Consider the following 26,156-nt stretch of genomic DNA (forward strand, 5'->3'; position numbering starts at 1 on the left):
TTGTACTGCTAGTTAAAAGATGACTCTGCGTGTATTAAATGCTGGTCGATAACTCGAACTATGGTTCCAAATCCAGCAAATTTATCACAGAATAAACCTTCCATCTAAACCCACCATCCAGCATTCAAAAGACCACAAAATTTGAACTACCGGATCGGAAAGATCCGCTTGCGTACGACATTAATGGTTTTAACAACAGAATCAACACTGTCCAACGTAGAACCGAAACGTCAGACAAAATACATTTAAGTAAATAATGTGTGTGATATGAACTCTCATCGTGAAGGATGGATATGATGAATCAAAATTGAGTTCGAACTCAAGCCACTTTTGTTTTGGATACTTTATATCCATATTTCTAAAGAGGGTTCTCAAAACCATGGTGCAACTTCAAAAAGAATAATGTGGCCAAGAGCACATTAAAACATGCCCATAAAGAGAGGACTTCGTCTGGCTCTCAAGGTTTGAGAGCTAGAGCCAGACCCAACTTGGGAGGTGCGCTTACTGCCTTGGGGTCGTACTCGGCCGAAAGCGTTATGAAGGATTTCGGCCTCCACTGGTGCTGACAGAGGACAGCAGCCTTTCCGCTGTTGCTAAACCGTGTCTTTACCATGGTCAGAGAATCAACGTTGTGCGAGCTTCCAATGGTGAAACCGTTCTCGTTTGTGTTGAACTTGTGGATCATTTCAGCAGCCACTGCAGCTCCATTGATTGGATTTAGCACATGGATATAAGAAGCCTTGAGGGTCTCTCCCTTGTCAGTCCTAAAATATAGAAGAAAATGAAAACTTTATTAATTCAATGAAACAGAAAACATCCTTTTTTGAATAATAACAAATTGCCACCCAAGCACCACACCACCATTTACTCTCCATCTTTAACCCATTTCCATTCCTTCCCTAATCAAATTAATGCATCTTGCCTTCTTTCCATCCCCCCTCCACCCCTCTTCTTCTCCATCATTCAGATGGCCCATCTACTCTCTTCTCCATCTCTCTTTTCTAATAACATGTCATTTATGAAAGGAAGCATATTGATCATTTTATCTGGAAAAAAAAGCAAACTCGTAAAAGTCCACACAAGTAACTGACGTCAGGGACATTTATTTATTTATTTTCAGATTTTATAGAAATACAAGACTTTCAAGGTTTATCATGTAAAACTAAATATTGCTTCAGACTCTATATGTGCAATATGTGGAAAATTCATCAAAAGCACCATATGCAGATCTATGGGAAACTCATACAACACTTGCATTCTGAACTATCCTCACATCCTACCAGAAAAAAACATATAAAGCAAAGGGACCATGAAATAATTGAAGGCACTTACAACATTAGCGCCACAGAGAAATCATGCTTGTTAAAGCCCAACCCAGCATTGTATTTGGTGAAAGAAGCAGATGCACTATCAAATCCAATCTCAGCACCCAGAGTAAGTTCCCTGCTGCCAATTGCTGCAGCAAACTCCAGCAAAGGGGTCGGGGTCAAGCCAATGCTAGAATTGAAAGCTACAAGATCATGGAGGTAGTGCACATCAAGCTGTGACAAGAGGCATTGAAAAATAATCAGATTGCTTGATGATAAAATATGGCCAGAACATACTATGCTAGATGACAAAAACTATGATGTCCTTCAAATGTAAGTTGCCAAATCAAAGATGCCCTAATCAAATGATCGATTATTATAGCAATACTGATCTTCAGCAAAACTTAATTTTGGCAGAGATATTTCTTGTCAGTTGCTTGTGATATTAGAAGCATGAGATCCTGCCACAAGAAGGTCATGAAAATGCCAGCAGACTTAAGGAAATATAAAGTTTACATTATTTTCTGGAGTAGGAGTTACAAAGTACTATTTAATTTTAACAACCACAGGTTCAGCCCATAATCATATAATGAATTGGTTAAATGGTTAACTAGGAAGAATTTCTGAAAATTCTGAGTATCTTAATGTACTTCCTGATTATGGAAAGTAATTCTGAAATGTTTCACAAATTTAATGTTTTCCTCTCACAACACTATTGGAGAACATATAAAAGTACTTAAAAATTAAATGATCCAAGAGCCCTCTACATAGGCCAATTAGTAGATCAAGAAATATGTGGTGTGCTAATTTCTGATACTCCAGCAAACCCCAAAGCTTTTACTTTCAACAGCTGCTCCAAGTTAAAAAGTTACTTTCCTCTTGTATTCCCATTTCAGGCCCTCCACCAAGGTCATTGGAATCAAATATAAAGCATATGCATCTTGGTTAAACTCAGGAATAATTCAGGTTTAACTCTAGATAGTGAAATCAAACCCAGCTTGTTAATGGGCATATGCTTGGTTGCTATCAATGCTTGCTAAGTGTAAACAAGGAAGCTAACAATTAATCATGTTGAATTGTGCAAAATACTAGTTTCTTAAAAAATTAAGAAAGAGAACAAAACAATCTTCTGTTGCAAAATATGAATCATATATACAATAAACTTTACCTATGGCACATTATTCCATAAACATCTTGTTTGTTTAGCAGCCAACTATTTTCTATCACTATTTCTGCTCTTTATAACATTTCCTAGATAAATGTAACCCAAGCCTATTTCACCTAACTATTTAACAATTGTCATTTCAGTGAAAGTCAATGACATAATCTGTGCAGGTTCAGCACTTAAATCTAACTGTTCCACCAATGCTAAACTTTTGGCACTTACATTCATAGTTATCTAAAACCTGTTTCTGCTCCACCTTGCATCTCCCGGACACTGAATTCAACTCTATTTTCAAGACTTGTGGGAAACTTAGCCCTGTTCAAACCTGCACAGAATGAGTTCCCATAGTTAAGGGGAAACCCATAATTAACAATTATGCACGATTATTTATATGTTTTGTTCTGTTTCTTGTTTACCAGTTTTAATAATTCCTTAGCTATTGTTTCCCAATTCCCATTTTCATGTAGTTTCTTGAACCAGGACACAATCGATTGCCAATCCTGGCAAGTATGCTTTGAATAGCTTTTAATGTTAGCCATAATAATGTTCTATATAAAATTCAAAGAATCTAGACAAGATTCGATGACAATTTTCTCAAATCTAACTTTACTTTATGGAATTTGGAATGTTATTCATTTACTATATAATTAGATACTATAAACACCATATTAGCTGCGGAGTAACCTCCAGGACTGCTGAGCCAATTTAATCACCACTGTTTCCGATGATGACATAATGTACAATGGGGTTGTACTTAAATAATTCTTATCAATTAACATCACACTCATCAGCTTCAAAACTGCTTTATTTTAACTACGTATTCATTGTCATATTAGATTAGCAGTAACAGATCCATTTGTCCTTGGAGGTCATGCTAATAAAAATGCACGTCTGTGGAATCTTTTCTTTGGGGGCAATGGATAAAACTTCTTTGTAAAGCTTAAGGTCATGAACTTGACTAAGCAAAGTCTTTGGTGGGTTTCCCCAAAGCAGGCAAGCAATCACCTGGAGAAGAAATATGGTTGATCATGAAATAGTATGCCCGTCTCGAGAGTAAACCATGCTGATAATAATTAAACACAGTTCACATTCAAGGTCATCAAAGTACAACCAAGGATAGAACAAAAAAAAAGAAAAAGAACCATAGCATACACGTACAACTAAATATCTAGGCTAGCAATGTAGCACATAACAATTTACTAACCTTCCCAGACTTCTGATCAGGTATCTTAAAGCTCAATGAAGTCTTTGCACCAGCCAACAATTCATTAACAGTAACTGTTGTTGAGATCTGTTACCATATAGCATATATCAGTTAAAATTCTGAGGCAAAGCTATAAATGCAGTCACAAAGTAATTTCATTCAGCATCAAGTAAATTATTAGATTAGAGTAGGCACTGACTTCATACAATAGGCATAGTGATACAAGGTTTGATAACGCTAGATGATCAAATATTACACTTACATTGGAATTTGTATCGACTTTGACATCAACAACTGTTTTACCACTTTTGTACTGTGTACTTATATCACCAATAAATAATTCATTTACTTTGATGCCAGTAGCCGTAAGACCCTGCAAGAGATTGAAGATCGTAAAGTGAGTAAATCATGAGTATATAATGATTGACAAGAAAAAACAACAAAGAAACTACAGAGGGGAAATATAAATCTATCAGTATACATCTCATTCCAATGAGATATATACTGACAGATGTACACATCTCAGTCCAAAGAACCATTCCATGCATGTATACTGATAGATTCTCATACCATTGACAACAAAAAACAACAAAGAAACTACAGAGGGGACATGTAAATACACAATGGATTCTCATTCCAATCTATCAAGTATCAGTTTTCTTAAACTTCTTAACAATGTTTTCTAAGCAGTCACCAATTGCTAGCAAGAGGTTCAAAATCTATCAGGATACATCTCTGTTAATTCTTGGTTCCTTTTTGCTTTTCTCAGAACTCAAAACTCCAATAGCTGCTATCTACAGGAGTTACAAAACAACTTAAACCAAAAAAAACTCAAAGAGAGTAGCCTCAGAAGAAGTCCAGTAAACTTTTGACAACTCTAGGCAATAGAACATGCAGAAGGTGGGTAAGGCAATAGCCATTATTTAGGCATTAGGTTAGAAATACTGTCTAGAATTCTCTAGATTATATGACATCAATCTGTCTATGTTCAGTAATTTCAGACACAGGAACTTTGCTCAAAGATGAGAATATTTGGAGGCTAGGCAACTAAAAAGAAACAAGAATTTCACAATAGCTCAATGAATCACATTATATTATTCATCAGTAAAAGCATAGAAGTTTGTCAAAAGTGGAAATCTTAATCCTTACCAGACCAGAATCACTTGTTTTAGAAAAAATGAATTTGTGGTCGAAGTTGTAATCCTTGTTCAAAAGATCTGCAAGGGACAATGAAAAATATTTGTCAGCTGGCTCAATAAGAATTTAAATAAGAATTGATAAAAAAATATATAAACCACCACAATTGAATCAATAATAACAAATTTAAGAATGAAGCAGTATCCTTGCATCCTTGATCGATCAGATTGAACAGCTTTTGATGCAGATAACAAAGTGCAAGCAGTCCAAGAGGAGTGACTTGATTCTTATGTTGCAATACATGAAGATTAGCAGCCAATTCATTAAAAAGCACCAAAATGCAGAAAACATAGACTAAATAGCACACAGGGAATAAATTTGAAGATGGAAGTAAAAAGTGAAGCAAATACCTAAGAGAATAAGAAAATCAAAAAGTTCTATCTCATAAGGTTTTATTCTATGTTAGTTTTAAACACTTCAAGCCCTATATATATATATATATATATATATATATATATATATATATATAGTGTGTGTGTGTGTGTGTAACTACTAAGACTCATCTTCCACTATTAATGGTTGCTTCTGTAACCAATAAATCCTGTATTTGTATAAATTTCCAAATTAACAATCACAAGATTTCCAATGGTCTAACTGTACTCATGAAGATTTTTACACTGAATATATCAGTAAAATATTACTGGTTGCCAAACAAGACAACAAGTGGTCAAATCACCATGAACATCATCATGATTCGAAGGAAGTTATTTCTTGAACATAAAAGTGAAAGAAAAACTAGAGACAAAGAAATCATCTAACATGACATCATTTTTTTTTCTCCAAAATAATGGATTATATGAAACTGTATCCTTGTATCACCATTAGGTTCGTAATAACACAGGAAAGATGCATCATAAATGCAGAGTGATAAAACATATATTAACTTAGCATCTGCACAAACTGAGAAATATGACAGAACTTAATGGCAACAGTGTGTCTCCCAAAAAATTGCCTTCAAATTCATCCTACAAGAAAATGTCAATGAAGTGTCTAGTTCTTGCCTCTAGCTTTCTTCCCAATCTCAGAGAACGGAGCTGGACCAATCCCCATCTTTAGTCTAGGGAAAGACCTGTAAGCCCAAGTACCAAGGATCAAAATATTGCTCGAGCATATAATTGAAAATAGCATTAAAATGTTAAGCAGTAACTTGAGGAACATAAAAAGACAGAAAGAGTTTAACAGTAGTTCTCAATAAAGTTCTTCAATGATAAAACTATACTCCACAGAATGACAATTCCACCAAGAGAAATGGCTAACAAGATAATATACCACTATATGCGCGTAGAGGAGAAACGAACCTCTATATCCCCAAAGATGAATCTAACAATGCTTAATCTGGTACACCTTGTGTCATGGGTGCTAAAAGCATGTTGTCCTTGCATATAGATGAAAATTTAAGGTAAGTCATATTTCCAATTCGTAGCCAATGAGTCTTCCATTATAGTAAACCATTATGCTCTCCGAGGGCTGACACTACATCCTACCCTTACTCAAAATAACCAAAACTAGGACATCTTTTGAGTGAAAAATGGAACCTCCACATGAACCGTTTCTGGTATGCAACCAGAAACGAACCGACACAGGCTAAATATATATACATTGGATTAGTACGGTATCGACATAGTAGATGGCATACCAATCTGAACTGTCTGATATCATTAAACAAAAAATACAAAATAATTTGCGCTGCATCAATATCGAGCTATATGTCTAGATACCGATATTCTATCAAATAAATAAATAAATTGTATTACATCGATCTATTTGGATGACTGGAACAAATGGGATGGCCGGGTCACCGATATAGATTGGACGAGAGGCAGACACCGAAATACGCCTCACCTTCCTCTGCCATAATCGCCGACGACCTTCCGGGCAACCCAGATAAACCGGCCGAAAGCATATACGACCCGTAGATCATGAACGCTATGGAATAGCAAACCGTTCGCCGACGAAGAGACATAGCAGATGAAAGAGGTAGAAGCACGATGGCTTCGATCTATGACTCACCGCGTGAAGCCCTTGTGATGCGGAGGAGAAGGGTGGCTTCAGGTTCTCTCTCTCGCCGCCCGCCGCCGACGCCAAGAAGTTAGGGTTCAAGAAAGAGAGAGTGATGAGGGGACAAAGACGAGTCTCGGAACCCCCGTAGCTTTATTCTTCGAGTCACTAAACGGGCTTAAAGATAAGGCCCACATAAAGCCCATAAAAAGGAAATGAAGGCCGACTCTCTTTGCATAGCACAGTTACTGACTTCCTAATTTAGATCCACCAAACTCCTAACCATAAATGCCAAAAGCTTGAGCTATTATTATTATTATTATTATTATTATTATTATTATTATTTATTATTATTATATATATATATATATATATATATATATATATATATATATCACTCGAAACTAAAGCTAAGTGAATGATGCAGATTTCTTGAATATAAATATAGCATTATTAAATACGTATTTTTGTTACAAGTATTGAAGTGTATGTTGGGTAATAACCCAGTCAAAAGACGGGACTGGTTACGGTATCAATGCAAGTCCAGAAATAGTCTTCGTGCAGTGTCAATTCTTGTTAAATTGGTACGATGTTACACTCATTAAATAATGTAGGATAAATGATGATTGTGATATATTTTGGCACCACCCATCAACGTGGTAGCAAAGGACCTTCCAATTGACACAGAGCGACACCTTAGACCCGAACGACATGCAACCTCTGCATTGTTCGGCACCATACAAGTCTGCGTCGGACACTCCAGAGTCACTCCATAAAACTCGAGACGGTGCCGCATGACGTTGTGCGACACCGAACACTCCAAAGTCGTTCTGCAAAACTCGAGACGGTGCCAACTAGTATGGGTCGGTCGTCGTTCGTCTGTAGAGTATAAGTCATCCTCCCGATGAGTTGACAGTCATTAAAAGACCACGTACGACCAACCGTAAAACCAACCCTTTGACCAATCAAAGGGTACTTTGAATATTCAACTCTCTATTATTTCACTTCATTATAACTTAAACTTCGGAGAGGTCGAGTCGAAAAACTTTCCTCCCGACCTCGTCTTGAGTGCAGGGGTTGGCAACGGAGAAGCAAGTAGTGAAGCCAATAGCTCGACCCGACCTGACATTCGTTTCTTCCACCCGACTCTTCACTTGGACAACCTTATGTATCCAAGATCGGATCGAACCGTACTGACTAATAAAGATTCACCGACAACAACAGATTGCATGTGTCAAACGGGTACTTCAACAGAGATCATCACGCCATGGTAGATCGGTGAGCTGATCGCATGACTACGAACGCACGACAACAATGACCTGTTTGATTGCAGACAAACAAAAATAGATAGCGTCGCATGCTTCCACCGCAATTTGACTCGATTTGAGTCAACCATCGGTAGCTCAGCAGGTGCAACCATTAAGTCGAGGTGGCACGACCACGTGGAGGAGTAGTCCGTCGTTGGGCTGTTTCGTTTCGATCGATCATAATTATTTCTTTGCTTTTTCGTACAGTACATTTAATCGAATAATTTTCTTTCACAGTTATTTGATTGATTGATTGATTGATTGATTGATTTGATTGATGGACGTGTTGCACCAATTAACTTTGACTTGTCTTAAGCAGGAAAAGTTTACGAGTTCTATGGGTAGCTTTCGACTTATCAAAGACATATTATTACTTTTTTTTTGTCTTTTTTTTATTGAGGAATTATTGTATGCATGGCATTCATATCATGGACTCAACTTTGGAGATGTCAAACGATGCATCAAATCGTTCGCAGGTGTAATCAAAGTAAATATACATTTCATATGGAGATCGGGACCATGACAATATCTTAATTTGCAGGCATAGCCAACGTAGGCCGAGCTTTGTTATTGGAACTAAGCTTTGTGAGTCAAACTTGATAAGAATAGTCTGCATGAGATGAGACGAGACGACATTGTCAACCAATATAATCCAAAAAAATGTATTTATGATCATCTCTATTCGACTCTGAATTTTTATCTCGTACATCATATTCATTCTTTTGATAATCTTGATTATTTTTAAGAAGGTACTGATTCAATTTTTGATTAACATAACTTCGCCTCAACTAATTTTATCTTTCTCTATATCCCATTACTTAAAGATATCATGTTATTGGTGTATTTGTCTTGTTATTATTTGTTTGTTGGGATTGATAAGTATTTTTAGATTTTTAAAATAAAAAAATATTAAAAATTAAGTTTTGATTCTTCTATAAATACATATGTGTTCTTCGCGGGGAAAAAGAAAGATACGGTGAAATATATGTGTTTAGGTTTATAAAAAGAGTGATAAAAATATTTATGAATTTTTTTTAATGATTTATGTGAGTTTGTGCTTGAGTTGAAACTAACTCGATTATTTATCGAAATATGTTATTTTTGATAGAAGATAAGATTATCCCAACTATATGAGAAAATTTTTATATTCTATTGAGAAAAATCTTATATTCTGTTGAGTAAAATCATTTCTCATAATCTGTATAAATAGGAAAGGGAACATGTTAATGTATTGAAGCGCTTCTATAGTAATTGTTATCTTCTATTATTTTCATTAATTTTTATTTTTGTTTTTTTTATTTTGGATTTGAAATCTTCTCTAAAATTGATGTATTCCTATCATAAATATATTTTTATATTTATAAACTAATGAATTTGTTTGTGAGTCTGTACATTAATTACAAGAGTAGTACTGCAACCCATCGTACTTCCTTCGTCGTTCGTTACACAATACAAATGGATAATCTGAAGAACAATAAGATTACACCTTCGATCGATGTCGAAAAGAAACACATACCAGCGATTCATCAAACAAAATTTCGATCCAATACAGCGAAAATGAAGAAGACGCGGAGAAGAAAGACATCAACGGTACAACTCTCACCTTGCAATCTCCCAGATATGAGATGAGATGAGAAGAGAAGAGAAGAACACCTCCCTCTTACGACTGCATGTGAATCGGTTAAGTCGAAACACAAATCGAAGAACAAAACGCAGTGTGTATGTTTGGGCTTCGAAGCAGATACGAAGCTTACATACATATCGCCAGCAAAATGCAATCGATGCAATAGTATCGGGATGCGTTCTCCAAGACAGGAGGAGGAGCAAGAAGCAGATTAATTAGCATAAGAACCTCATATGAGTTCAACGTATGTTTCTGACACAATCCATGTTCGACAGCCTCTCGGTCTCCTTCCCATGTGACCGACCGATTAATATAACCCTAATGGAGCGATACAAAATGAGAGATCAGTGATCGATGTTTAAAGCATAAAGCTGCACAGGTTCAAACATTATATATGCGTATGGAACCGTGCAATCACTCATCACTGGGATCAAAACGAGAAAATAAGTGGAGAAAACACGTCCTCCACCTCTGACGATTGCTATTTTGCTACTCCGTATGAGACGACAAGGCATTTATATTACCGAGAGCAGGCAGAGAGCGATGGTCGGCACCACACACACAAGAAGCATCTAATTAATTACAAGAACATGTTCAAGAAAACCCAAAACCTTGTCTTGACCAGCGAGTACGACTGTGAACCTCCTCATCAGACACCGGCTACAGTCAGTAATATAATGCTCGGAAGATGAAGATGAAGATGAAGATGAAGATGAACATGGCTTGCCTCGTTAAGGTAGAGAAGGGTTGTCGTTGTTGATGGTGTTGCACCCAGAATTATTGGAGCTCAACAAGTGCTTGATCTCCTCATAGGTGTAATCCAATGGAGTTTCTACATGGCCTCCTCCTCCCGGCCGTAACGATCTGCTGTTGTACTCAAGACCGCCATACGTCGCGTAGTTGTCGATGCTAATCTGCTCTCCTTCAAAGCCTCTACCGACGTCACAGTCGTACTCCAACTCCGTCCCGTAGCTGATCTGAGTGCAGCTGCCACCAGAGGAGTTGCAGCTGGGATCAGAATTACCAAAAGCTATCATAGTAGTATGACTCCTCTCCATCATCTGCAGGGGCTGACGATATGGAACTTGTAAGAGAGCAGAAGCGGCGGTGGCGGTGGTGGAGGTGGAGGCAAATCCCGGGATTCTCTGAGAGATCAGTGAAGGGAATTCTCCGAGACCCGCGACGAGTTCTAGATCCGGGGCGGTGGTGTTGCAGCCACCTTGGGACAAGGAGAAGAGTGACGAGAAGAGGTTGTGGTGTTGCTGCTGCTGTTGCAGTTGCAGTTGATGTTGTTGTTTCTTCTGGGAAGGAACAATACCTAGGAATTTCTTCTTGAGCTTGGTGTTCCAATAGTTCTTGATATCGTTATCGGTCCTGCCTGGAAGATGGGAAGCTATGATAGACCACCTGCACTCATCAGAAGAGAGAGAGAGAGGGAAGGATTCAGCATCCCCTTCTGAGGATTTAGGGATGCATAGCATACATGGCTATGCCTGACATAATTGACTGCGCTGCCGCTCCTTTTTGAAGAAAGGGATGATCAACAGAAACAAGGAGGTAATCATCATCATGCATGTATCTGAATTGAGGTGTTCCTCACCTGCTTCCAATGTTGGCAAAGAGGTTGCATATTATCCTCTCCTCCTCTTCCGAGAACTCTCCATGCTTTATGTTGGGTCTCAGGTAGTTGAGCCATCTCAGCCTGCAGCTCTTCCCACATCGATTCAGCCCTGTAAATTGTACACCATCCGAACTTATCCACCCCATGCACTTTGCGACACACAGATCTGTACTCTCACTCTCTCTTTATCTCTCTCATATCTATAGCCAGTCTAATTTTGCCCAAAGAGCACCTCAAACGAGAGGAAGATCTGAACTTACCAGCCTTTTGAGGGAGAGCAATCCAATTTCCGCCGGTCCCATGCTTCCCTATGAACTCCTTCAGCTTTGTGTCCTCCTCCGGAGACCAAGGGCCCTTCTTCACATTAGCCTTGTCACAGCAAGGAGTCCTCCCCATTCCTCTCTCGAATCCAGCTCCCAACAAAGATCTTCCCACTCTTTCGCTTTGTCCTTGCCTATCGATCTTGCGAAGGCTAGCTGTTGGAGATGGAACTCCTTCCCATCAGCTATTCCAATTAGGACAGTACACCAACGAAACCGAGGAGAAACACAGAGACACGAAGAGAGAGAGAGAGAGAGAGAGAGTCGTAAGAAGTCAAAAGATCTTCATCATTCATGAACATACATGCCATCGACTCTCTCTCTCTCTATCTCTCTCTGAGCTGAAGTGTGACGGACGGGCAAGCGAAAAAGATGGATGGGTGGGGGACCTCAGCTAATAGTGTGACGTTTTCCAAACCTTGAAGGCCTGCTGCCTATCTGTGTGCCACATTAACGTTGAAAGCTGAAGCCTTAAAGGGTATACGAGCTATACACGCATAATAGAATACACTAACTGTTCACGGAGGCTGGAAGTCAACTGTTCACGGAGGTACAATGACTCAACTGTTGATAGGTTATGGTTCTTCCTTGTTGATGACAGCAATATAGCTCAAACTTCCGTAGGTATGGGGTATGAGATATTAATCCTGAAGCTGACTCATCATAATGGTGCAGATGGTTGATAGTAGTGCACAGCGACTGCTACCTTCGTCATGTACTATCGATTCTGTTGTTTTTAGTGTACTGGATCACTATGACAATAGTGCTGCTATTTAATTGGATAAGATATATTATAATTTTAATTATGATTATTAATTAATATAAAATTTATTTATATAAAATTTTTTAAAAGATGATCTAAGGATTTGCCACATTCTACGGATCAAAATACAGAGAGCATTCTGTGAATCAAATAAAGATATTATTAATAACATTGGAAAGTATATGTCTTAATCTTGATGGATGAGTCTTTCCTTATATAGTTTATTTTTAAATTCTCTTTCTCCTCCGTTTATTCAAGATTTACTATAATACATATAAGAATAAAGGGATTTGAATGAGTCCACCAGTATATATGTTCATAGAAAAGATTTTATAATATTTTGACTATTACTTAAAGATTTGGTAACAAATAATAATAATAATAATAATAATAATAATAATAATAATAATAAAGCTTCATCCACCAAATAAATTTGTTGAGTCTAAAAATACTAGGCAAACTAATGAAAAAAAAGTCTTCATGGTAAATTAATTTTTTTTATGGTAAGAAAGAATATATAAAAAAAGGATTGCATTAAATATAAAAAAGGAATGGTATAAACTTGACTTTTATATATTTCCAATCAAACTTAGTAAGGGTTCATTCTAATATTTGGTGGATTGATTTTGCTGCTCCAATTTACGTCATCAATAATATGTAAAAAAAAAATTCAACTTGAAAAAAAAAAGGATTCATTGTTACATAAGTACTTCTTTTGTGTAAAAAAAGATATATAAAAAAGATTTATACTAAATATTTATATATTTTGAATTAAACATTACATTACATAGGTTCCTTCTAATATTTGGTGAATTGATTTTGATGTTCATAGGTGCCATCAATAATATGTAGAAATATTTCAACTTAGAAATCAAAAAAATATAAAAGATTTATTGTTTTGGGACAAAAGTGATAGTAGTGGGAATTTAATGCCTACGTCTAGAAATAAGTCATTTGGTGGATCTTACGGATATATACTATGTTTTTACTATTTCTAAAATTTTAGTTTCTCTATCTATAATTGATTGGTGGATCTTACGGATATAAACTCAATATATTTTATGATTCAATAAAAGTTAATTCTAGAATTTTATGTAATAGTTTGTATATAACTAATTTGAATCTTAGGTTTGTAAAGATATTGGTAACTCTGTAATTAAATATTAGATTGAAACATAATTTGAATAATAAAAAATATTTAATTTTGTGACACAGATGTTTTAAATATATCTCTTAGGAATGAATCAAAAATTTAGTAAAGAATAATACTTTAAAATTTTTAAACTTATTTTGATGTTTATATAAATTACATTAAATAAAAAACATACTAAGTACATGAAGAAAAATATTACAAGAAATAAAAAACTCATCGAGATTATTTATATAGGTATCCACATACTACTTTATATTCTCTACTTTAGTTTAAATATATTTTATTATATTTATAAAGGATTAAGGTCTATTTTAACTCATATACTTTTTGTCATGAACCACTTAAGTCCTTATAGATTACTTATATAAGCCTCACTCATAATAAATTATTAATATAATGATACATGTAATTTAAATTATAAAAAATATTCATTTTCGCTCTTGTGGTTTTGGTCATTGATCATAAGCCTTATGATTTTGCTCATATATAGAATAATCTCTATATTTTTAAAAACATAGCATATAAGCTCCTCTTAGCAAGTCTGAGTTAACAAATGTTAGAATCTGCTTGACAAAATGACTCACAATAAATCATTGATACAATAACACGTGTAGTTTAAATTAAAAAAAATTTGAGAACACCATAAATAGCGGGAGAACATGTCGTCATGGAAGCAACCACCAACAGCAACACTGAGCTACTGTTGCCTAGCAGAGCATTATATATACGCAACATCTCCCGCATTAACAACAAGCTCAGAAGCTTCTGACTTTACCTCAGGTGGATGTATGTCAATCACTTCGATGCTAAGCATACAATGGTTTTCTAATCCCTCTTTCTCCTCTTGGGCATCTTTTTCCCGACTGCCTCCTACTTCGTCCTCTCATGCACCTCCACCTGTCGCACCTATGATGTGGTGATCTAGCTCTTCCTCACCTCTACCTTCGGTCTCTCCTACCTTTGTCTCTCCGCCTTCCTCTGCCTCTACGGTCTTTGTCACTTCCTCTTCTTCGGTAAAATAGATTAAAAAAAAAAATTAAATTATATATATTATTATATTAATAATTTATTATGAGTTAGCATGCCACGTAAGTAGACTCTAACGTTTGTCAATTCAGACTTAATAGGAGGGGCTTATATATTATATTTTTAAATATATATGGGTTATTTTAGACACAAACAAAACCATAAGAACTTAAGTGATCCATAATCAAGAGCTTAAGCAATCCATAATCAAAACCATAAGGGCTAAATTAGATCTTTTTTTTATAAACTCAAATTATATATATCATTATATTAATAGTTTATTATGAGTCAACATCCTGCATAAATAGACTCTAATGTCTATTAACTTAAACTTGATGGGAGGGGCTTATATACTACGTTTTTAAAAATATATAGATTATTTTATATGAGAGCAAATCATAAGAACGTAAGTGGTTCATGTCCAAAACCACATGAGCTAAAATGAACCTTAACCCATTTATAAATAACTTGTCAAAATATGACTATGTATCTAATATATGAAAAGTCGATTAACTCTCTTGAGGTATATATAAATATAGTTGATATATAATTATATAAAACATGAGCATCACCTTAATGAATATATTATATATATTATTATATTGATAATTTATTATGAGTTAGCATGTCACGCAAACAAACTCTAACGTTTATTAATTCAGACTTAATGGGAGGGGCTTATATGCTATATTTTTAAACAAGTATGGGTTATTTTAGACATAAACAAAACCATAAGAGCTTAAGTGATCTATAATCAAAACAATAAGGGCTAAACTAGATCCTTTTTATTAAACTCAAATTACACGTGTCATTATATTAATAGTTTATTATGAGTCTACATGCTACGTAAGTAGACTCTAACGTCTATTAACTCAGACTTGACTGAAGAGGTTTATATACTATGTTTTTAAAAATATAGAGGTTATTTTATATACGAGTAAATCATAAAGACGTAAATAGTTCATGTCCAAAACCAAATCAGCTAAAATGAACCTTAACCTATTTATAAATAACTTGTCAATTATGTATCTAATATATGAAAAGTCTTAAGTTATTGACTCTCTTGAGGTATAGATAAATGAGGTTGACATACAATTAGATAGAACATGAATATCACCTTAATGATTGTTGATTTATTTATTAAGATTTTATATCTCAAAATTTTTAAAGAATATGTATTTAGAATGACACTTATGAGTAACTCATAAAAGATATAATGATATATATTTTTTTAAGTAGATATTATTATTGATAAATTTTTTTATTTATATTTATATTTATGTATATGTATTTAATAGTTCAACATGATAATAGAATTATCTTAACAAAACAAACTACATGGATCATATTAAGAAAAATTAATAATATTATGATATATAAAAAAGAGTATGATATTGAGATTATTAATTTATTCTCATCTTTCTTTAGTCTCTATTATATCCGTCAGTGAAACGAAGTGAATGATAGAGAGGAGAATATAAGTTTGATTTTCTTTGCATATCGGTGTTATTATATTTTAAGATATTCTGAACGACACCGAAATATATATATATATATATATAAATTTATTAATATTTATTTTTTTTTAAAAAAAATTAAATATTAAATTTATTGATTATGAATTTATGTTAATCACGACGGTTGACCATTCAGCAGCTAAGAAGGTTATATATAGAGTTCTTGGTATGTACCGGAGGTGTCGGGGACAGCGATACATGTAGCCCAAGCTTTCACCGGCATCAGCATGGGGTATATGCATTCAATATCGAAGCTGGCGCATTGATCGTTGTGCGGAGAGCTGATCACGAATCCATCTTCTTACCACCTTTGACAGACGAGCTTCTGACTGCAAGCTGATCACTGTAGAAACGAGTGGAAGCATGTCGGATGGATGAAAAGGTTCTCTCGCATGGCCCACGTTGGAAAGCAAGCAGACAAAAATAGTCTGTGGAACTGCATGCGCCTTCCTCGCTCGCCCGCAAGTACTGCAATCGGTCTGTAGCTTTTGCCTGCCTATTTGTTGTCGTTTGACTTGTGTCGACATGAGAGCATGCACGACGACGGTCAATCCGATCGAGCCATCGGAAGGTCCTGTAAGAACGCCCAAGGCAGGGATGTGTGGATCAAATGACACGAAGACCACCATGTGGAGCACAATTATACTTCTGAAACACTTGTATTTTATAGCAGCAATGATGTTGATGATGATTGGTTTTTGACGACGACGACGACGAGAACAATAAGGGGAAGAAGACGATATTAATTTGATGATTGGGTTGCCATTTTTAATTGACGAACACAATGACAACGCATGCATTACAGGAGAGACCGCCGTGACATCACACCTGTCGCGGGCCCTTTTGTCGGTATCCATATTTCAACCCGCATTAATTGTCAAAGCTATAAATATAAGAAACAGTTAAATATAATTATTGCTCAAGAGATTTCAATTATTTCTTGTCCTAGTAGTTTGATTCTTCTACAGTTTGGCCTTATGCTCTAATATTATGGTTTTGGAAGACTAGCTTCCCCATTCCCCCAATGGATTGCAAACTATAGTCTCTCTCAGAAAATTAGACTCGAGTTGGACCCTCCTCCTCAAAATAAATATCGTAAAGTACTACTTCTTTCAGAATCTATTCGTTTATATCATATGATTCGGTTAATCATAGGAGAGTCTAATGATCAAAGTTGACTTATGTACAGTACACATCATGTGGTTGGTGTCTTGTTTTAATTAATTATAATCTTGATGGCTGGCATGTGACATTCACTTTATGAGTGGAACAAAAAGGAAAAAAAAATCATGAGACGAGGATCAAAGACCGACTTTTATGATGAGGATCGAGTTAGTACGACGAGGAGGATCAAGTTGGAACAAAAAGAAAAAAAATCATTTGACGTATATGATGAGGATCGAGTTAGTATGACGAGGAAAATCGAGTTGTATATGATGAGGAGGATTGAGTTGGAACAAAAAGGATTTTATGATGAGGATCCAGTTAGTAGAACTCGGAAGGTGCACAGGTGGGAGGGAGAAGAGGTTCGTCTTCCGAGAGGAGGAGTCGCTCATGTAAAAGATCAAATGAAGGTGATTGCTGTCCATTGTAAAGGATCAAATGAGTTCCCAAGTCTTCCGATGGCGCCTAACATCACCTTGCAGTTCTACCAAACATTGTTGCCATTTCAAACTTCGAGAAGAAGGATGTTTGAATGTCTGCACTCCCAAGGTTGAACCACCACATTGTCAAGATCATGATGGAAGCTGAAAGCCGAAGCAAGCTAAGTTGAATGAAATCATGATGGAGATAGGTCGACTGACTACTGCTACCAAGTTTCTCAAATCAAATCCTATATAAAAGATTTTAATATTTCGTAAGTATAAGGATCTCAATATACCTTTTTAAAATGTACAACTAATTTCATGAGATAATCTATAAATCTATATAAACATCATCATGAGTCTTATCATAATTCCTACCATTTTTTCATCAAGCCTTCTCCTCCCCTCTCCTTCTCATATTTTGGCATATCAACTCATTTGATCATGAGATGAATGGTCATGTAGCGAAATCTTTTTTCCTGCTATAATCTTGTCTTTCCGTAAAGCATAATCAATAGTAAGAGATAAAACAAAATAAAAAAATAAAGCAGAATCTCCCATGTTACTAAGAGATGAAAGAAAATTGGAATATAATGAAACTATTTTTTTTTTTCTATTGGTCATTAAAAATCTCCTATGTTGCTAAGATATGAAGGAAAATCGGAATGTAAGGAAACCTTTTTTTTTCCTATTTATCAGTAGAAATCTCTTATGTTGCTAAGAAATTAAAAAAAATTAAAGCATATCAATAAAAAATCTCCCATGTTGCTAAGAGATAAAGGAAAATTGGGATGTAATAAAACATTTTTTTTTCCTACTATAATCTTACTTTTTATAGTCAGTTAGATAGGTAGCAGATGGTCCACAATTTTATAATTAAGGGTTATACATTAGTACACCAATGTATATGACATAAACAGTGTCCACATAAACTAAGCATGGACTAGTTCTTGATTGATATGTATACATTATTAATTAGTACACACCAAATAAGAATAAGAAGAAGAGGAAGAAGACTGACCTGACAACATGGTATTATTGTAAGCAAAATTTGATGTGGACTGAGAGGAGGATAGGGAAAGAGCTTCTCAGTTGCAAGCTAAGCTTGCCATGGAATCTTCCATATATAAAAGACCATTGTGGTACTTCTGCCTCTATCATAAGGATGGATGGATGGATAGCTTCCACATCCAGCCAAGCCTTGTGATGCCATCACTTGCGTTGACTCCAACCGAAAGAGATAGCTTCGGTTTAGGAACTCCAAGCGACACAAACAATCCCCAGCAGTCCCTTTACAAATGATCAAGATATTACAAATCACAGTCACAGAAGATTAAATCTCTAGATTCCTTTTTTCATTTGATGGTAAATACTATTCTTCAAAGAAATTAATAGACATCAAGACCAAAGAGCATTATTATAGTCGAAATTGAGATCAAGGCCCATCTTGTTTCCCTGCAAGTGCGCTTTAACCATAGAAGCCATCCATCATTACCTCAACTTCTCACGTTGATAAGCTCCGTGCAAATAAGCAACCTGCACCAGAATAAAAGTTTCAACTCCACAACACATGCATCATTATGAAATGGTCCTCGGAGATGCTCATCGCAAGAATCATGTTCCACAAGGCAAGTTGGAAGTAATTTATGATTCCCGAAAACGAGTAACATTGTCTTGATCAATCTGAAGAACAGGTTCTTTTACAGGGGATGGGTACAGATTCTGGTGAACAAACCACAGCTTGGGCAACCGGTCTGAACAGCAATCGATACCTCGGAGCTAATCCAAGCATGTTTGAAGAGCTTCGCACTGAGCCAAGGTAGACACACTCGAACAAATGAGTACAGGCACAAGAAATGTTTGATCATAATTTCGATGCATGATGAAAAGTAAACAAGAAAAGTTTTGTCAATTCTACAACAGAGAAAGCACAAAAATTACTTGCTTAAGCATACATATCATATCTTTAAATTTCTAGGTCGAAAATAACAACAAGATTCTGTACGGTGTTGCTTTAGTTGAAGATAGAACAGGAGAGTCGGAGCAGAACATTGTTCTCGGTTTTCATTCCCCAAATAGGTGAGACTCGGGTTTGTTGTTGTACCATCGTTATGTATCGAACACTGTCAACAAGATTTCATTATACCAACTGGATCAAGTATGGACAGGAGATTCCAAGCATACTTGTCAATAAGAGTATGACCAAATCTTTAACCGCCTTGTATCAGTAACAACATGGTCAAAAACAGCATTAAGAAGCACAGCGGCTAACTCTTAAAAGACATCTAAATTTCAACTCATTGTGGTACAGTGAATAGTACTACTTTACACAAAACTCCCTCTTGTTCTTTTGCTTCAGTCTTTTTCCCATCTTTTTGCACCTAGGACAGAAGGATTTCTACGAAGGTGTTGATCCAAAATGGTGCCATGAAACAGCAAAGAAAAAGTCATGCAACCGGGTTCAAGGTTTATGTCCAAGTTGAGTTTAGACTATTTTTATAAAACAAGTGATGTTTCTAAATTATTTTTGGACTGATTTTTCAGTAAAATCAATCTCTCGACCTATAAGGTAGGTCTGTATTGACCATCCTCAAGCTCCATATTGAGGAAAGCCCAAATCTATTAAGATATACTGCATGTGCTAAGATATCCTCCATGCTTCAAGCATTCTCTAATAAAGCACAAGTATTATTAAGATAATCTGGCAGAGTAGACATTATTAAATTCTCCTAGATCCAGTATCATTTTTGCAGCTAGCATAACAGAAAATGACAAATGAAATGACACAAAAAAAAAAAAACACAGATACATCCTAAGCACAAATTTGATCTTGAACAAAGTGAGTGCAACATTGTTCTTGTTTAGATTCCATCAATTGTTGTTATTCACTAAAAAACCAGCAAATGGATATTCCATGATTGTTAACAATCAAATAACTACTTTGCTTTGAGATATTATCCTATCACTTATTTCACTTTAATTATTATGTTATTCTTTGTGAATTGTGAACAACAAAAATTTAAAAAATCAGACATCGAACTTTGACATTCAGATACAAAGAATTTTAAAGCGATGGTAAAAGTAAATAAAACTTTTAATGTAATATTAAAGTCATATGGCACAAGAAATCTTCAAGAACAAAATATCATCTCAGCCTATGCAAACAGCCTCTACATATTACATATTCAGTAACTACATTTCAGTAAACGAAAAAACATAAATATGCCATCAGTTTAAGCATTGATATGTGTAATAAAAAATTCAGGATATCTGCATATTTAAGTGCCATTGCTGTGATTCACAGCCAAATAACGATTTACAAGTGCAAAAGATGCACCACATAATAAACCCTATATGATCGACCAACATATGGAATCACAAAGAACCGAGGATCAAATGCGGTCAGTATAAACTAGGCACCATATTCATCAAAAATTTTCAAACAATAAACATCCCTGATCCCTGAAGTATATATGCAAGCACATTTACGCATTCAGCATGCCAATCTCTAAAATAATATGCAGACCTTTTAGTGGGAACAAATAGCTCTAAGTCTTTGATAATAAATAAAAAAATAGAGAGACTCAGACCGATTAGAAATCTTGAGCCCTGGCCGAAATCACTAAGAGGGCTCGGTGGCTGCTGTCAATCTGCACCGGCACCACGAAAGACACCGTTCTCCCTGTCCACCACAAAATCACGTATCAGAATTCAAGTCTGAAAAGATAAAGAAGGATGACCATCGAGTTAATTACATAATAGCTACGTTCGAACGCCTTCTTCTTTACTTTTTGCGGGCGCACCCAAATTGACGCGTCCCAGGCGGACCTTTAGTTAGGCGCACGAGGTCATCGGAACCCAAAACCACTCAAGAACTCGTCACGTGACATGTGGGGCCTACACCGGGTCCGTTACTAGGTGATGGACGCCCGGTCACGGGTCATCAGAAGAGGGGAAACAGACCGCCATGGCGTCCTATGGAGCGTCGTCGTCGTCGGCGGCGGCGGAGAATCCATGGACACCGCCCTATTGCTCGGTGGTGGCCGTAGACACGTCCGCCTTCTGCTACCGTGTCTGCTCCATCTGCGAGCGGACCCTCTCCGATACCGCCTCCAACTGCCCCGTCTGCAGCCGTCGGATCCCCAACGCCGGCTCGAAGCACGTCTACCGCCTCCTCGTAGTGATTTCCTCCGCCAAGATCTCGTCTTTCTTTTGCGGCCTCCCGAGAGATGGTCTTGCAACTTCTTTATCGCTGCGGTGGTGGTTGCTGTAGGTATCGGTTGGCACGGTGGACAGGGTAATGGTGGTGGTGTGCTTCGACAGGGCGGCGAGGGTGCTTATGGGGTGCTCCGCGGACGACTGGACGGACTTCCTGGGGGCGCATCCGTCGGCAAGGGAGACGGTCGGGGAGCTGCTTCAGGGGGAGATGCTGAGGATGACGCTGAGCCGGTCGAGGAAGGGCAATGCGGAGCACCTGCGGGTGGCGTCGGTGGTGCCGCTCCGCGCCGGGTTCCGCCCCGTCATCGACAGGTTGAGGAGACTGTACGGGGTGGAGGCTGGGGCTCCGTCCAGCGGCCACCGCGGCTGTTGAACAAAACTCACTATTGTAACTTGCTGTTTAAGCATCTCAATCTAAAGTTGTTTGGTGTGGCTGTGATGTTGGAACATTTAAATGTAGAACAGATGAAAATAAAAGAACTGCTAGATGTCGCTTAAAGGGACTCGAGGTGAAGTCGTAGCACAGGCTGCCTTCACATTGCTTCCTAATGTCATAATACTAAAAAGATGGTAGAAAAATGTTAGTAGTAATGCTACAGAAATAACCTTAAAGTAAACAACGAGAAATAATAATGGAACAGTATATCACATTTCTAGCTATTTCGTGATTGAACTGACTATGGTGTCGCAAATGACATGACGCCAAGCAAGACACAGTCTTTGACGTTCCTGAAATGTTACACGGATCATCTCATTTCTGTTCATTGTTTGCTGAATGCCATGCAATATAAGCTGGATCGAATCTGAATGGCCTTTTATAGGACTAATACTGGGGTAGTTCAGCAGGCAAATAATGGTGACATGCACAGTGTGAGATGTTAATACCACGACATTGTGCAATGTAACAAAAACAAGTCATTTCTTGTTAAGGACGTATATTATACAGGTGAAAATGCACAGAAAAAGATAGGACAACAGGGGATCTAACCCGAGATTTAGTAACCATGGACACTCCAAAAATCATGCATTGTGGAGCAATTTGCAAGAGACACAGAAATGCATGCATTGAGAAACCAATCATGTGTATAGCCATTATGAAAGGTAAGCATATCAGATTTACCACAAAGTTTGATGGCAAGTTCATATGCTGGATAGAACATAGTGCTGATGCTTTTGTAATCAGATTCCTTAATAATTCCCGTACCCAGTGCATAACCAGTGTATTGCTTTGTCCATTGCCAATTGCAAAACCCTGTACAACCGAGTAGAATAAGCTCAAGAAAGAGTAGATAGACTTTTCCTGTAGATCAAGAACAGCATAAAGGTCTACCTTCAGGTTTATATGAATGCCTTCTTTAGCATTATTCCCTTGATGAACATGGCTGCAAAAGTAAGAACATAGTGCTCAGCATGCCACTCGCCAGTAACATAAAAGTCATTCATAATGATAGAAAGAGCCGACATGGAAGGATAAAAAAACAACGTATTCCGAGTGTTCAGAGAAAAATGCTTGAAAACAGAGAAAAAAGCACCTATTTAATCCAACTATCAACTCGCATAAAATGGTTGAATTTAGCAACTTATTTTTATACACTTGGATGAAGAAGTCCAGTGCATAAGGCTCCCATCAATCTTAACATGCATGCATTAACCATTCAACCATGAATTATCACAGTTCACAAACCCAGTCTGCGGTCTGGACGCCAGCACTCTTTTCACTCGGGTCAAATATTTCTGGTTCTGCAGGAGATCAATGATGATTCAACCACAAAGGCCATTTTAACAAGTAATGAAAGGTTGCTGCAATTGGTTGGTAAAAGGAAGATAGAGATGAATCGAAGCCTCTGAGTGAGGGAGGCAAAGGCAGATGTTAGGCTTGCCTTTCCAGCCATCACCAGTGCCTAGTTTAGCCTCGATCTTGTTCTTGTCCTGAATCCAAGCATCTAGTGATCCAAATCTCTGTTATCAGCTAATGCCACTCCCTCAACAAAACCCTTGCCAACAATATCTGATACTGCCTATGCTCTCGTTATCCCACTCTTCAACATGAATATCCATTTCGACTGCACATGGGTGACATTCCCTTTTGCAAGCCTTCGGCCTCTATAAGATATAGCAATGTACTCAAACTCGTTAGGTAATGCACTTGGACAAGCTGCAAACTTCAAAGTCTCATTTTTCTTTTCTTCTTTTTTTCTGAAAGAAAAGAAATCTATTACTTAATCAACCTAAAACAGCCAATGACAGAGCCATGAAAAGAAGTGGACACTTCAATAGCAGATTTTTCATATCTCAAACAGTTATCTCCGTTTTAAAAGATCTGACATATTTCCAGGAGGTGGTTCAGACAGGCCACCCTGGCTGATCTGCCTGATTTCAACTTTCAAGGGATTGGATCACTGAACCAAAAAAGAAAAGAAAAAGATCAAGTGTGCTTCTGAATGGCTTAGATTAGTCCACCAGTGAAAAACAAGACAACAGTAGTATCAAAGACAAGCATGAATCACTGTATAAAAGGTCCCAACCTTTGTTGATAGCCTATCAATGAGGTGGAGGGTTGGAGCCAAACTCGACCTTTTTGCCCAGTGAGGAAGCAGATGGGTGAGTTCCAAGGTGGCAACTGCCAAGGTAAATTTGCTAAGGTGAAACACTGAGTCTTGCAAAAACAGAGACGCCACTGGAAATGTGCTCGGAAGGGGGTCTTGCTCTATTGCTCAAGTCAGCAAATCACTCCGAGATGGAGAAAAAATGCATGCAGTAAGGAATGCATTAATCTAGAGAGGAGGAAGAGTGTCTCCTTATAACCCTTTGAGGAAGCAAGTTTTATAGTGAGATAACTCCTAATTAACGGAGCCACTAGAATAAATTGTCGATGTACCTGATATTGAGGAACTAATCCACCCTTATGCCATTTTGATTCAGTGACGATGTAGTAGATGAGCTAAGTGGGGCTCGGTCGATACGAAAGATTGTCCCAGCGGGAGAATTATTCTGCCCGGTTTGCCATTTTGGTTTGATGATGATGTGGTAGATGAGCCAAGCGGCTATAACAAAATTTGCCACACCCCCGATGTGATTTATGGTTCACCCTTCACTAGTGAAGTTGGTAGTGTCTAATTTCTTCCTTATCACCTAACATAAGCTCCATGTAACACATGATAAACCAGCATTAACTCTTTCTTCCATTCATTGGTTTCCATGAATAGCTACACAAGAACTGATGTCATTTCACTACTCTATTTCTTTTCTTTGGATCACCTCTATTCTTATTGAGGATTACTCTAGGCCTTAATGCCTCATCACTAGGTAATTCATCCCCCCTTTTCTTTTTTCTGTGTGCATGAATAGGCAAAATGACCTTTCGAACAAAATTCAAGTTTAGAGAGAGTCAAACGGCATGCTTCTCTCATCCTTGATCAAGCATCAAAGATGAAAACAGCACATAGGAAATCAGAATGTTCAATGACATTAACCTGTCTAAACCATCTATTTATTGCAACTTGCAGGGATATATTGTCTGGTTCGAATTACTTCACACAAGTTCAAGTAATTAAAACACAAAAGAGAAAGTATGCCACAGAAGCCATTTTCAAGCTCTTTTCGCTTCAAAATGTCCTCTTGACTGCGCAAACATCAGCGGATGGCCAGATCCGATTGCACCTATCTCAAAACGCACAGCACAAAATACGTGCCGGTTTCGCATTTCCACACACGGCTTCGCCGGTGAGAGGAACCGTATCTTTAAATAATCGAATGAAACCGAAACCCTGGTCAAAAAATTCTTGCGGATTCGGTGGCGACCGCAGGGAACGAATCCGGTCCCAGAAGTGGCCGGACAAAGCAATTCCCGGTCAAGAAACCCTAAGAAAAAGACCCCTAAAAACAATCAAGCAAACCACAATAAAGAAGAAGAAAACATTCGCGCCGATCGCAATTACGCGTCGGTGATAGAAACATTCACGGTAAACTCGATGCCGAAATTAAGGGAAGAAACTAAACAATCGAAGACGGAACCAAACCGTGCCATCGGCGCAGCTACTCCCCCCACCCCCCTGCTGTTCTCCTGGAGAAGAAACGGGTGGAAGCGTGATGGGGGGAGGAATCAAAGAAACAAACACTTGGTCGGCATTCTTCTCTTCTTTGACCGCAT

The 26,156-nt window shown here is 37.2% G+C and overlaps 3 protein-coding genes and 1 long non-coding RNA gene across 5 annotated transcripts; 1 reads left to right on the plus strand and 3 right to left on the minus strand.

Moving 5' to 3' along the window:
- Positions 1–140: 140 nt before the first annotated feature.
- LOC135619137 (mitochondrial outer membrane protein porin 6-like) lies at positions 141–7,017 on the minus strand. Its single transcript, XM_065120846.1, has 7 exons — positions 6,884–7,017; positions 5,875–5,942; positions 4,826–4,893; positions 3,939–4,049; positions 3,677–3,763; positions 1,333–1,541; positions 141–764 (listed from the first exon to the last, which is right to left on the minus strand). The coding sequence occupies exons 2-7, from the start codon at positions 5,921–5,923 to the stop codon at positions 458–460; spliced, it is 831 nt and encodes a 276-aa protein (XP_064976918.1). The 5' UTR covers positions 5,924–5,942; positions 6,884–7,017; the 3' UTR covers positions 141–457.
- A 3,287-nt stretch (positions 7,018–10,304) lies between these two features.
- LOC103994507 (myb-related protein 308) lies at positions 10,305–12,071 on the minus strand. The gene is made up of 3 exons (XM_009414867.3): positions 11,684–12,071; positions 11,403–11,532; positions 10,305–11,209 (listed from the first exon to the last, which is right to left on the minus strand). The coding sequence occupies exons 1-3, from the start codon at positions 11,817–11,819 to the stop codon at positions 10,534–10,536; spliced, it is 942 nt and encodes a 313-aa protein (XP_009413142.2). The 5' UTR covers positions 11,820–12,071; the 3' UTR covers positions 10,305–10,533.
- A 6,706-nt stretch (positions 12,072–18,777) lies between these two features.
- Positions 18,778–26,133, minus strand: LOC135619139 (uncharacterized). Its single transcript, XR_010489323.1, has 7 exons — positions 26,026–26,133; positions 23,337–23,388; positions 23,127–23,258; positions 21,544–22,372; positions 21,379–21,470; positions 19,524–19,597; positions 18,778–19,324 (listed from the first exon to the last, which is right to left on the minus strand). It is a non-coding gene; the product is annotated as an uncharacterized LOC135619139 (long non-coding RNA).
- On the plus strand, positions 21,756–22,438 carry LOC135619138 (uncharacterized). Of its 2 annotated transcripts, none has more exons than XM_065120847.1 (2): positions 21,756–21,968; positions 22,062–22,438. In XM_065120847.1, exons 1-2 carry the CDS (start codon positions 21,756–21,758, stop codon positions 22,377–22,379), a joined length of 531 nt encoding a protein of 176 aa, XP_064976919.1. In that variant the 3' UTR covers positions 22,380–22,438. The 2 variants fall into 2 exon arrangements, with proteins under 2 accessions (XP_064976919.1, XP_064976920.1); XM_065120848.1 differs by having other exon boundaries at positions 21,756–21,965.
- Positions 26,134–26,156: the final 23 nt, after the last annotated feature.

The sequence above is a fragment of the Musa acuminata genome, chromosome BXJ2-8, assembly GCF_036884655.1.
Source record: "Musa acuminata AAA Group cultivar baxijiao chromosome BXJ2-8, Cavendish_Baxijiao_AAA, whole genome shotgun sequence".
In the NCBI taxonomy this organism is placed as follows: domain Eukaryota; kingdom Viridiplantae; phylum Streptophyta; class Magnoliopsida; order Zingiberales; family Musaceae; genus Musa; species Musa acuminata.

Coding starts and splice junctions, on each gene's coding strand:
- LOC135619137 (XM_065120846.1), bottom strand. CDS start 5,923: ATGGGGATTGGTCCAGCTCCGTTCTCTGAGATTGGGAAGAAAGCTAGA. Junction 3,764..3,938: donor AAGTCGATACAAATTCCAAT/GTAAGTGTAATA, acceptor ATATGGTAACAG/ATCTCAACAACAGTTACTGT. Junction 765..1,332: donor TTCTCTGTGGCGCTAATGTT/GTAAGTGCCTTC, acceptor TCTATATTTTAG/GACTGACAAGGGAGAGACCC.
- LOC135619138 (XM_065120847.1), top strand. CDS start 21,756: ATGGCGTCCTATGGAGCGTCGTCGTCGTCGGCGGCGGCGGAGAATCCA. Junction 21,969..22,061: donor ACGTCTACCGCCTCCTCGTA/GTGATTTCCTCC, acceptor TGGTTGCTGTAG/GTATCGGTTGGCACGGTGGA.
- LOC103994507 (XM_009414867.3), bottom strand. CDS start 11,819: ATGGGGAGGACTCCTTGCTGTGACAAGGCTAATGTGAAGAAGGGCCCT. Junction 11,533..11,683: donor TGCTCTCCCTCAAAAGGCTG/GTAAGTTCAGAT, acceptor TACAATTTACAG/GGCTGAATCGATGTGGGAAG. Junction 11,210..11,402: donor TTTGCCAACATTGGAAGCAG/GTGAGGAACACC, acceptor TGATGAGTGCAG/GTGGTCTATCATAGCTTCCC.